Source organism: Coptis chinensis, chromosome 3 (assembly GCF_015680905.1).
Source record: "Coptis chinensis isolate HL-2020 chromosome 3, ASM1568090v1, whole genome shotgun sequence".
In the NCBI taxonomy this organism is placed as follows: domain Eukaryota; kingdom Viridiplantae; phylum Streptophyta; class Magnoliopsida; order Ranunculales; family Ranunculaceae; genus Coptis; species Coptis chinensis.
In genome coordinates, this window is record NC_141458.1 from 42718140 (window position 1) to 42730763 (window position 12624).

The following is a 12624-nucleotide window of genomic DNA, read 5'->3' on the forward strand; positions in this document are numbered from 1 at the left end:
GATTCCACCAAGATCCTCTAAAATTTTAATGTTAATCAAACAATGATTGTTCATTTTTTACTATTGAACACGTATTGTTCATATCTGTTTTGGGTATAAACATTCATTGTTCATATCTGCTTTGGGTTCATGTGTTTTTGTTGGTATGAACACTTATTTTTTATATTTGTTTTGGATATGAATAATCAATGTTCATATATGTTTTAGGTATGAACATTTATTGTTCATATATGTTTTGGATATGAACAATCAATGTTCATATCTATTTTTGGTTTATGTTTTTTTTTAAGTAGGTATGAACAATCAATGTTCATGTTTGTTTTGGGTATGAACAATCAATGTTCATATCTGTTTTGGATTCATGATTTTTTTAAAAACATATATGAACAATCAATGTTCATATCTGTTTTGGGTTCATGATTTTTTTAAAAACATATATGAACAATCAATGTTCATATCTGTTTTGGGTTAATGTTTTTTTGGGTATGAACACGGATTGTTCATATATAAAGAAGGTATGAACAATTAATGTTCATATTTGTTTTGGATGTGAACATTTATTATTCATACAGTTTTGTTCATACCTATTGTTCATAGCTAATGTTCATAATTTGGGATATGAACAATTATTGTTCATAACTGTTTTGGGTTCATGTTTTCATAACCACAATCAATGTTCATAGTTGATGTTCATACCTATTGTGGGTATGAACAATCAATATTCATATATGGATAGGTATGAACAATGCTTGTTCATAACTCAAATAGGTATGAACACTCATTGTTCATAGCTAATGTTTATAATTGGGGGTATGAACAATCAATGTTCATAGCTATTGTTTATAGATGAATAGGTATGAACAATGAACAATCATTGTTTATACCTTTTGTGAGTATGAACAATCAATGTTCATAACCGGGTTGTTTTAGTTGGGTCGGGCCATTTTTTTTTTCTTCAGGGGTATACTTGACTTTTCATCTACCTGAGCCGTTCTTATTTCGCGTCAAGGGTAAACTTGAACTTTCATCCACCCGGGTCTTGTGAGTGATGGGTCTTGTGAGTGATTACAAAAATAACGTGTCCTCTAGAGTTCCTCTTTTGGCCGATTTGTCCTTTAGAGTCGCTCCTGAATCTATATATATGGAAATCCGTACAAATCTTCTTTTTATCTAATCTCTCATTTCCTATTACATGATATTCTCATTTCCTAAACATGAATATGAACATTTTCAAGCAGAAATACTGCAGCAATTAATAACCTTTGAAAGAGGTACATGTTGTAGATAGGAATGAAGCCATTGATAGTACATGCTCAAAATGATGGAGATGAGTTTCCCGCTGGAATGAGAGTGTTGGCTGTTGATGGCGATTGGGTCTGCTTGAGGGTGCTTGAGAGACTTCTTACCCAGTGCCGCTTCAAAGGTTCTTTGTTTTGTGATTCTTTACATCTAAGTTTGGACGTCGAATACTTTCTGTTTTATATTGGCAAATTTTATTTTTTTATTTTTTTGAGAAGTATTTAAAGGTTTAGGCTGACCTCGAGCTCGATCTGCACTAGTTAAACTCTTAGAAAACAAGGTGTCATCCCTGTCCTCCTCTACAAAAGATGAAAGCCTAGAATCTAAAGGAGGAACAAGGAAGGAGATAGAGTCTTCTCGTGACTTACACAGTTTAGAAAGATAGTCAGCAACGTGATTACTTTCCCTATAAACAAAGGATTATCTCTTGAACAATAAGATGGCTGCAACTAAATTGCAGTAGTACCACAGTGGCTTCTCAACTACATTCACTGCTCTTAGAGAGTCTGATTGCACCTCTAATCTTCTAAAGTCATTGTCTCGAGCAGCTTTAAGACCTTCTAGAATGACCCTCAGTTCTTGAACTATGACAGTTTTGCGGTGAAGAACCAAAGCACGCCAGGAAGACATTACCTTGACAATTCCTGAAAGCACAACCAAGCCCTAGAATGAAACTCACCAACCGCCAATGACATCTTCAGGTGGAAGGATCCACTGAGACCATGTACTAGGCTTAATACTATAGTTCACTTGCAATCCCAATCTACCCATCAGAACTCGCAATTCAATAGAGTCATGCTCCTTCTTCAAACAATTTTGCAGATACAACTTCATAGAGTTCATAACCTTTAAGCTTAGCTCCTTTGCTGTATTGGCAAAATTTTAGTGATTGTTACTTTATTAGAAAACTTGCATGCATGAACGAACTAGTAATAAGTCGTTGTTCAAATATATATATATAATACAAACTCCACCAAAACCAAGTATGGCTCATTTATAGATTTTAAAGTTTACTAGAAGGGAACTGATATATGTTTTTTTGGATGACTGCATAGAAAGGAACTGATTTGAGTGTGTATCGATGACTATATTTTGGTAGGTCGAAATATAATGCTAATGTCTACAAAATGCACGTACAAGAGTTTGTTTTACTTTTTGCTAGAAAACCTATGTTACATAATGAAAAATCAGAAGTTTCATGCGATTACAGTGACCAACGGTGAAGCCCATCAAAGGATTCGACAAGTTTCTTGAATTTGAGACCCTTTTTCATGCATCAAAACATGTTGGAAAAGAATTTAATTGTCTTCTAATACTTAGCTACAACAAACAAAAAATTTAAATCTGTGCGCATTGCGATTTGCAGTTACAGTAAACAACAGAAGCAGCGGAAGCACTTAAGATTTTGGAGGAAAACAAAAACAATTTTGACATTGTGGTTATGGATATTCACATGCACGATGTATGGAGTGGTGGCTTAATCATCTTGGATTACATCGGGCTTCAAATGGACATACCTGTTGTTAGTACGTGAATTTTTTTTTCAAGACTGTTGAATTCAATTTTAATCTTGATTTACAATGTTGTAAATGCACACTTGAGCTGCACTATAGAGCATGGGGCTTGCGACTATTTACTGAAGCCTATCAGGAGAAAGGAGATCAAGAACATATGGCAGCACGCGGTTAGGAGAAGAAAATCTGATTTCATTCGAGCAGATGTTGGAAAAGAATCTGTGCCTGGAACCTTACAAGCAACCAAAAGAGTGAAGAGTCCAGAGAAAGCGGATACCGCTTGTACTGACGATAGTACAAACTCAAAGAGACAAAGGTTAGATTGGACACTGAAAGTGCATTCCAAGTTATGAGATTCTGAGCTGGAAATCAGTTCAAGTTGCTTTAGCATACAGGAGCCCTCCATGAGCAACTTACCTTTAACTATGTGCTTTCTTAGTTTATTGTTACTTGTTAGCCCCGCTTAATGGGATTAAGAATACTTATTCTGGTTGAAAGTTTTTGAATAATTCGTTTGAGCAGCGGTTTACGTTTACTATATATATGACATTTTCTCTGCAGCCTGTAGGTATTTTGGGTTTGACAGAGAATAATTCTCCACAAAGCACTTGATATGAGGCATGTCTGTGATAATATCAGTCTACAGACTGGCTCCCAACTTCCATTTATCTACTTTAACTTGTCACTTTTATGTTGTTCTCAGAACCACCTTAAACATATATCTTTAATTCCAACATGATATAGGCTAGACGAAGGAACCACCTCCTTCCTCCTCTTTTTATCCTCTCTTTTTAGGGTTATAAAGATATAACGTGAAATCGTTTGCAGCACCTTGTCCGTGTATCCAACACAAGCATCAGTGAGAATACTTGTCCGGCACCACTTTTTTTTTCTTTTGAATAAGTGTCAATGATGCGTTTTTATGTTTGATATGGTGCATACTTTTAATTTAAATATACACTGCGATGTAAATTACTCAGTAGTGGCAAGAGCTGAATGTAAGACTTCTTCAAGGTACTTCTCTGCAGCAGCATATTGCCTTCTTTTGTCCTCAATGGCTAAAGCAGCGAGAGCTTTATCCTGTGACACGACAAGAAAAAAAAGTTAAGTGACTTCGTCTTAAAATGCATTAAGTGCCTGAGACTTGATGGGTTGATGCAGAAAGATCAGTCAAAAAATAGATAAAAATTTCATGCAAATGCATACAGGAGGCAAGTCTTGGTAGCTCCTCAAGGTCTCCAGGATAGGTTTTGTCTTCTTGTCCAACTCTTTCCTATGCTCTGCCATTTCAACCAACACGCCGTGGCTAATATCCGAAGTGTAGCTCACACGATTTAGTATAGCCTGCTCCCAAGAATAACTTAGTATATAAGCTGTGTTCAGATAAACAGACAAGGGAAATAATGGAAGAAAGTACAGCATCTCAAGCAATACAACAAAACAAAAATATTATCAATAAAAGAAATTATCATTCTGTTATTTACCAGAACATCAACGCAAGCACTATTCCTACTGATTCAATGATGATCTAATCTAGAATATTCAATAAGGAAAAAACATATTTTAATCGGTTGTCAAAGATGTTGACACTTGACAGTGCAGGAGGTGCATGCACTGATGCACATTAAACTCAAAAAGGTTGGCAATATACTTCTACTTTTCTCTTCCACAGGGATTGGTGTTATGAAGGTTTGTTATCACATCAAATCGGTTTAAAAGACTCCTAAGGACAAAAAAGAAAGTCAGCAATTTACCTTGTAATTAGAATACTGCTGCAAGTACTGCCGTTCTTTTGAGAGCATAATAGCCAAATTTGTCTTCCAATGAACCATTTGAGCTTCACAATTAGTTACATCATCTTCCAACTGAGAAAGCGTTCTGCAAGAATATGACCAAGTTCCTTGAATGTTTATTCTGCTCGAATCAAATCACACTCTTGATACACTTGAGTACACAAATATAAGAATGAAGTTCTTCAAGACACGGACCTTTTCAAATATGTCAGGCGAGCAATTGCCTTGCGAGTATAATCCAGAAGAACCTTGCATTCCTTCTGTACTTTCGTCCTCTTCTCCTCTACACCAGTCTTCCTCAACGAGATATCTCCCATTGCTACAAGGTAGCTAAATTCAAAATATCATGTAAGAACATCTTCTCTAAGGGTGTGTTTTGTTACTGTTAGAAGACTCCAAATGAACACAGAAATGCTTCTTTTCTCGCAAACAGATTCAAAAAATACTTTATAGTCAATCAAACACACCAATATGCACACTGAGGATATATAAATACTCACCTACTTAACTCCGTATCTCTTATATTCAACAAGTTTGCCACATTAGCGAGAACCTGCACTGAGGCAACTCCATTTTGTGGTAAACTTTCTTGAGCGAGTCCTACATTTTCAAGTATCTCTCTGACTCTGGAAGCTGAATTAAGACATAAACAAAGCACTCCATCTTTCAGATACTCACATTTGAAGACTAAACAAACAAAAATAAATACAGCACCGAAACACTAACCTTGTGAACGATATTCCACCGCCTTCTGGCGTAGATCAGCCTCAACAATTCCAGCTGCTTGAGTCTTTGCTTGAGAGACCGTGGCAAGGGCATGTAAATGCGCAATACTTCGCGGTGTATACTCAAAATCTGGCACATCTTTACCTACAGCCTCAAATTGGGAAGCAAGCCAAGTTTTTACTTGTGCAATATGAGCAGTGTCAAATCCACTCTTCCCTTCAACTACAGATGGATCGGCCGTTGAAATCAAATCACTCATCCTTTCTTTATTTTCTTCTGTTTGAAGTCTGCAAATTCAAGAAAACCATTTTCTATACATTAAATATATTCACAAACATTTACTCAAAAAAAAAAATCCTCAAACCTTCGAATCATATATGATTTTTGAAAAACCAAAGAGGAATTGCAACTTGCAAGATACAAGCCAATGTAGTCAAAACTTTAATGGGCCGAACTCATGGGCGTTTTAAAGCCCAACCCAATAGATCATGACGAAGTTTTTATAATTCAAGAAAGAGGGAAAAAGAAAGAAAGATTGTATTTTAAATTTGAAATATGGGTAAGCCATGCACACGTGAAAAATAGAATATATGAGAATCTTCAAGAAAAGGTCTAATTATGGAAAACCTTACAATTTCCATTATATCTAATCTCTGATTTCCTATTACGTAATATTTTCAATTAAGGAAATAATAAACATAAAAAATGAGAAGAGAAAGTAGAGTTATTCATCATTTTTAACTTCACTTCTTTACATGCTTTCTTTCTTTGTTGTTATATAGTCTTTTTTTGTCAAATGATCTATAACCATTTAAAAGTGTTTGGTATTATATATTGAAAGCATGAAGCTACAAGAAATAGATGAAACAAATGACACTCCTTCACCACAAAATAGCCATGAAGATAATAATAAGTTTCCGGAGGGAATGAGAGTCTTGGCTATCGATGATGATAGGGCTTGCTTGAGGATTCTTGAAAGACTTCTTATGAAATGTCGCTACAAAGGTTTTTATTATTTTGATTATTTACATACCTTTTTTTTTTTTGACGTCAACGTGTTTCTAAGGATTTGGCAAAACATTTAGATATTATTTTTACAAGACTTAGCATTATAAATGAACAACTAGTAAGTTGTATAATTGCAAACTCCACCAAAAACCAACTACGTAGGACATTTAGAATTCAACACTTACTAACTAGTATGGAATTGATTTCAGTGTGTATAAGCAATGGCTATACTAGGTCATTTATAAAACCTGTTCGTTAAGTTATATTAGATTTGATCTTGATACAGTTCTAGTACTCTTTATTGTCCTTGAAAACATTGATGTTTTTATTGTTTAAAATCATATGGTATGCTTTTAATATTCTGATTTATAAGGTTAAGTTTTTTTTTTTTTATCCTACCCCTAAGAAAAGTTTAATTTTTTGCTCAAAAAATCTTTACATAATGAAGATTAGGTAATTACTTACTATTACAAAAACTTGCCCCAACGCCAATTCTATACTGCCAATGACCAAATTTTCTGACTTACAGAACGATATTTCCAAGTGAAACTGTAATATTCCCTGTTGTTAAGAGGATGATCCATTCCAAGCTTTACGAGTTCAAAGTAAAATGTACAATGTAGATTGTGATTTACTACTTTTGTACAAAAAAAAAAAAAAAAAATATATAAATATATATATATATATATATATATATATATATATATATATATATATAATAAAATGTGTACTGGTGAACCGATTTGCAGTCACAGGAACAACAGAACCAGCGAAAGCGATTAAGCTATTGGAGGAAAACAAAAACAATTTTGACATTGTGATTACGGATGTTCACATGCCATGTGGTGGTGGCTTAAAGATCATGGAGACTGTCGGGCTTGAAATGGATATACCTGTAGTTAGTAAGTGAAATTTCATCAAGACAAAGTTTAATTCAAATATCTACTGAGTTACACTGTACTTAAATACTCCCATTGGAATTGCAGTGGTTTCTAGTGATGACAAACAGAGTACGGTGATGGAGGGTATAAATCATGGGGCGTGTGACTACTTAATAAAACCTATCAGGTTAGTGGAGATCAAGAACATATGGCAGCATGTGCTTAGGAGAACGAAATCCGATTTTAACCATTCTGATGTTGCAAAAGAATCAAAGCCCGGGACATCAAAAGGAACCAAAAGAGCAAGGAGTAAAGATAAGGATGATATCACTTGTATTGATGAAAGCACAAACTCGAAGAGACAGAGGTTTAATTGGAAACAGGAATACCATGCCCTGTTCATTTCTGTTGTTAAGGACCTGGAAATAGATAGTAAGTAGCAAGAATTCATTTTTGTATTTCAAATGATCTCTTACAACTTTCTTTATTATCGAAAAAAACCATTTGTTACAATTCACTCTTATATTCACATCTTTTACAGAGGCGGTTCCATCGAAGATACTAGAAAGGATGAATATCCCTGGGTTGACTCGAGAACAAGTTGCCAGTCATCTCCAAGTATGTTAGTTTTATTAGTTTTATGGCCTTATTGTCAACAATAATCATTTTTACCCCCTCAAGTCACCAAATGGTCGAATAGTTCTTGCCCCTGCCCTAGAATATATATATATACTAGTTGATGCCCGTGCCAGCCGGCACTCAAGACGCAATGTTTTTGCTTGTACTCCTTTTTCGTAGAATAACTCATCTGCATAGTGAACGATTTTGATATTGTAAATGTAAGTGTAGTAAAGGTACCTATAGAAGATCAAGTCACTGGACTTGTGCCTTTCTGTTAAGAATGCCCACATTTTAGTTTGTATTGAGCCTTAAGCTTACGCAGGTTAGGGAGATAGGAAGATTAAGCAGACCAAAAGGTTAAAATATTAGGGTGTGAAAAGGTTTAATTCTCCAGCTCCTTCCCCAGCATGCAGACCTGGCATATTTTTCCAAGCATCAGAATATGAAATGTTGTGAAGAAAAGAAAATATAATCAACTAATAAAGCAACTAATTAAGCTCAAACCCAATTCATTAATTTTTTTTTGGCTCCCGGGGTGTTCTATAAGAAAGCTTCAATGAATACATATAATCTTTCAATGTTCACTTTAATAACCCAAGACTTTAAGCAGAAAATGAAGTGTATATACGTTGTTGGAGAGTTTAAGCAAAGGCCTTCTTATATGATGTCTTAAGATGGTATACTTTGGTAACATTGTAGGCGTTTAAAGAGAAACTGATGATCATATCGAATATTTATACCTTTTGTGCATATGTTACGTATCTTTTCAATTACTATGAATAAATTCCATGTAAACTTACCTAATGAAATCGAAATTCCAAATTCCACGAGGAAGACGTGTAAACTTTCCAAATTCCAAATTCCATGTAAACTTTCAATTACTTTTCAATTGGGCATATGCCCCGTGTCTTAAAGACACTCACCGGCCGGCATGCCTTCGGCACGTTTCACCTATGCATTGAAGGCCTGGGCATGCATTCAATACCTCCATGAGTAAATTCTAAGACAACGAATAAGATGATTTTACTCAAAGATGTTTGCATCAGTGAGTATTCAACACACTTGTTTGACTGCTAGCCTTTGGAACTGTTCCCGAGTTCGATTCACCCCAATACCAATATTGTTGGCGTTACAGCCGATTCGGCTCATGAATCAATTTTGCGACACATTTAGTTAATAGTTGCCAACATGTATCTCGGGGAAAATAAGAGCACAGTAGCCGTTTGATGGTTCTAGATTTGATCTGGACCGTCCTTTGTGTGTTATTTTGTCTTTTAGTGAGAATAAAAAACCCTATTTTATTATATAATATATATATATATATAAGAGTTGTAGTTGCTCTCTCTCTACGTGTAGGATCAGTCCTTGCTTCTTCTTTGTTTTTAAACTCCGGTAGGTTTTAAGTTTGACACATTAAACATTTATCTCTTGTTCTTTAATTTGCCTTGGGAATTTACAAGAACAGAAGAGTCTCACTACACAAATATGGATTAACTTTATTTAATTTTAGTACTTTTTCATATATTTTAGTCAGTCGACCCAGTGTCACATATTTTTTTATTTTTTTATTTTTTGGTAGACATTCAGTTTTAGGTCTTGTTTTATTATATTACAGTAGTTCCTAAACTCCCCTTTGTACATATATTTTTCTTAAAAAATACTAACCCAAGAGTGTGGTACGGAAAGCTCTCAAACTGTTTGAGTTATCACTTATCAGCATGAGACTTATGTGTTCTTTATACCTTCCCCCGACCAAACTCTGGCCATGGAATACATCTTTGGCCAGCCCCAACTTACATACATGTGGTACAGTTTTTTCTCTGTCTCCTTAGGTTGATTACCTTTTATTACATCACACATAATTTTCTTGACTATCATCTACAATTTTCCACAAACAGACATTTCTTTTCAGGATGTGCATAGTGAACTACTATTGATTCTCTCTTGCTTTTATTTATTTATTTTTGTAATAGAAATTCAGAAATGGGTTAAAGAAGAGCAAAAGTCTAACCGACAACACTGTTTCTACTGGGATCGAAGAACATCTATCAAGTACTACTCGTTTACCTTTCAACAACCAAAGGTGTAGTGCTGTAACTCATCAGGGTTTCAAAGGAAATGGTTGCAGTAGTGACATGATGATTAAATTCAACCATCCTTTACAAAATATTGAAACCTGCGGCAGTTCAGTTGTCAATCCAAAGCTCCCGCCACATTGTTTTAATCAGCAGAACATTTATCCACTTCCATATCACCAATCTTTACCAGCAATGCACCATACCCATCAAAGGATGCAGGTTCCTACTTTTGGAGGCGTGACTTCAAATTCACTAAAGATGGATCATGTACAACATAGCGGGTTAAGATATCAAGGTTTTCCTTCAAGAATCATCCCAACCAATAAATACACGGAGCTTTCATCAAGTGTTCAGAATTATAACGTTAGAAGTGAGCATCCTCCAAGCGGTTATCCAATATTTGGATGTACATCCAACATACAACCTTCTGGGGAGTCCTTAGGATTTGATAACTCATTTTACCGGGAACTGATTCCTAATGCTGTCATTCCAGCTGAAATGAGCATACCTGCCCATCCTCAGTCAGAAGCTATTGAGAATTTTATTCCAGGTACTTTCTTTAGCACTTAGAAACTTTGTGCACATTAATACTAGAGAATGATTGGAAGTCCTTTACCTTGCTTGACTAATGATTATGGAACATGATGTGTCTGTTGATATCCTTGGCTGCCTAAGCTTGCATTTCTTTGTGTTATTTAACACAATAATTTAAATTGGAATCTTTGTGTCAAATTAATTTACATGATATGTACTTTCCTCATGAATTTTTGGTGCTTTTGATATGAATATATGAAATCGTCCTTGTCAATGCAGAGCTAAAAAATATTTGTCGATGTAAAATGTTTTAAGCTCGAGGAAGGTTTCCTTATTTTTCTGACTATTATTGGACCTTCTTTTAGGTCTTAATTCAGTTCTTGCATCTTGTAGGGCAATTTGAGAGTAGTAATATTCTCAATGAGGAGTTGACAACTTACATTGATGAGAACTTCATGCTAAGTGGCCATAATCTTATGGATGAGCAACCTATAAACCACATGGAAACAGATAACTTGTTGCAACCCAGCAGTTGCAGCTCTACAGATGATGACCTCAGTGCAGTTGTCAAGCAGGTAACTTCATCTTAAACTTAATCGTAATTTTTCTCAACATATCAATGTAATTTGCTCAAGTAGCCATAAAAAAAACTTCATCTTAAATTCTTTGACACACAATACAATTACGCTTATAGACAGTCATCAAGATCAACAACACTAAAATTGTTAACTTATCCTTTGCTGGATTGCAGTAGCTACTTCCTCTGTTTGTATTACTATATGTTTGTGTGGTAATTGACTTAAGCTTAGATGCGAACATAAACTCCTGCTCTAAAAACAGGCAGTTGAAATCTTCTCCTAGAGATATCTTTGCTTCATCTTAACTTGTGCTTAGTCTGTCAAAATTTCGTAGTGGACATTCAGTTGTTATTCGTTCAAGTGAAAATATTCCGGCTTTCAGTGGAGAAGGCACAAATTTATAAACTCAACTCTATATACAGTAGCAGAGTAGCTGTAAGACACTTTGTTATCACTCTTCAACTAGTAGTTGTGTTTGTAAGTAATCTTTTTATTTCCTTGTATAGTTAAATACTTGCATGCAGTAGATTCAATTACTCTTTCATCAACCACTCTGTTGATCTCATTTATGCTAAAAAAGAAACCCGATTGAATGTCAGTAATCGAATCTAATTGTAGGGGTTACATATTGACCTGGCCACCTGGGGTATCAAGAATAAGATCATATCTTGACATGTGGAAATCTGGTTGCCTTGTATTTTCAGTATTAGCTAATTTTAGTCGAAAGGTCCAGAACCACAATCTGGTTGTACTCACACCGTTTTAAGTAATCAGGGATTTGAGAAGCCCGGCCTCCAGCTCCTTCTTGTTGAAAATCATGCATTGTTAATGCTTTCTACACTGATTGAACTGAATCTCTTATAATCTCCGTGATAGAATAATGTAAATCTCTCATGGTTCTCATTACAGTTACTTAAGGAGATCGACAATATAAAGATTGATTGTCCTCTTATGTTTTTCCTGATTTTACAATTTCAGTCACAATGTGATTAGAGCGTGGTGCAATCCTGTATATGATCTCCTAGATGCAGCATGAGGCCGACATAGCAAAGCTTGTTGAAACTTCATGATCTTAGTAGCATTCCTTGTACTTCTCCTTTGAATCATTCTTTTGTTTTCACACGCATCTTAACTCATTGCAGATTAGTGTTTATTTGCAATCTGGCACCGTGGATAGTGTCCATGTTTCTAATTTTAGTATCTGGTAGTGTATTAACTTTAAGTTCTTCTGATGGTATAAATTCAATTCCAATGGAGGACAAACTAAGTTTAATTGAACTGGATCTCTCATCGGACATTCTCAAGGCTCTGTTGAAGTGAGTGAGTTAGACTCTATTATCTATAGCTCTCGATAATAATCGATAGATGGTAGCATTATTAACTTTTTCTTTCTGATACGGTTTTGCTTGTTCAATGGCCGTCTCAGTCTCATCATTTGACACTGTAAACATTCAGACCTCTGTGTTTTAACCGGTGAGAATTTTAAGATTGTGTGGCATCATGCACCGAGCCTTAAAATAGTGCATCAAAGTTCAAACGGTCTATACCATAAAGTCATATATATATATATATATATAGAGAGAGAGAGTATA

At 35.1% G+C, this 12624-nt stretch overlaps 2 protein-coding genes and 1 long non-coding RNA gene across 4 annotated transcripts; 2 read left to right on the plus strand and 1 right to left on the minus strand.

Annotated features, from left to right (window-relative positions):
• The first annotated feature begins 1116 nt into the window (after window positions 1-1116).
• On the plus strand, window positions 1117-3827 carry LOC147509695 (uncharacterized). The gene is made up of 2 exons (XR_015218585.1): window positions 1117-1423; window positions 2666-3827. It is a non-coding gene; the product is annotated as an uncharacterized LOC147509695 (long non-coding RNA).
• On the minus strand, window positions 1528-5837 carry LOC147509696 (AUGMIN subunit 1-like). 2 transcript variants are annotated; one of them, XM_086601935.1, is made up of 8 exons: window positions 5697-5837; window positions 5333-5619; window positions 5107-5239; window positions 4802-4936; window positions 4568-4691; window positions 4020-4157; window positions 3790-3893; window positions 1528-2165 (listed from the first exon to the last, which is right to left on the minus strand). In XM_086601935.1, exons 1-8 carry the CDS (start codon window positions 5705-5707, stop codon window positions 2093-2095), a joined length of 1005 nt encoding a protein of 334 aa, XP_086458061.1. In that variant the 5' UTR covers window positions 5708-5837; the 3' UTR covers window positions 1528-2092. The 2 variants fall into 2 exon arrangements, with proteins under 2 accessions (XP_086458061.1, XP_086458062.1); XM_086601936.1 differs by lacking the exon at window positions 1528-2165 and having other exon boundaries at window positions 3672-3893.
• A 1247-nt stretch (window positions 5838-7084) lies between these two features.
• LOC147509697 (uncharacterized) lies at window positions 7085-12329 on the plus strand. Its single transcript, XM_086599245.1, has 6 exons — window positions 7085-7242; window positions 7327-7653; window positions 7763-7839; window positions 9816-10470; window positions 10848-11029; window positions 12011-12329. Exons 1-6 carry the CDS (start codon window positions 7176-7178, stop codon window positions 12023-12025), a joined length of 1323 nt encoding a protein of 440 aa, XP_086455371.1. The 5' UTR covers window positions 7085-7175; the 3' UTR covers window positions 12026-12329.
• The last annotated feature ends 295 nt before the right edge of the window (window positions 12330-12624 follow it).

What these genes read in the sequence shown, in the direction of transcription:
- LOC147509696 (XM_086601935.1), bottom strand. An exon ending in GGTGGAATATCGTTCACAAG is followed by an intron (nt 5,240 to 5,332) that starts GTTAGTGTTTCG and finishes GTCTTAATTCAG; the next exon opens with CTTCCAGAGTCAGAGAGATA. An exon ending in AGAGATACGGAGTTAAGTAG is followed by an intron (nt 4,937 to 5,106) that starts GTGAGTATTTAT and finishes TTTTGAATTTAG; the next exon opens with CTACCTTGTAGCAATGGGAG.
- LOC147509697 (XM_086599245.1), top strand. Translation starts at nt 7,176, where the DNA reads ATGCCATGTGGTGGTGGCTTAAAGATCATGGAGACTGTCGGGCTTGAA. An exon ending in AATGGATATACCTGTAGTTA is followed by an intron (nt 7,243 to 7,326) that starts GTAAGTGAAATT and finishes TTGGAATTGCAG; the next exon opens with TGGTTTCTAGTGATGACAAA. An exon ending in AAGTTGCCAGTCATCTCCAA is followed by an intron (nt 7,840 to 9,815) that starts GTATGTTAGTTT and finishes TTTTTGTAATAG; the next exon opens with AAATTCAGAAATGGGTTAAA.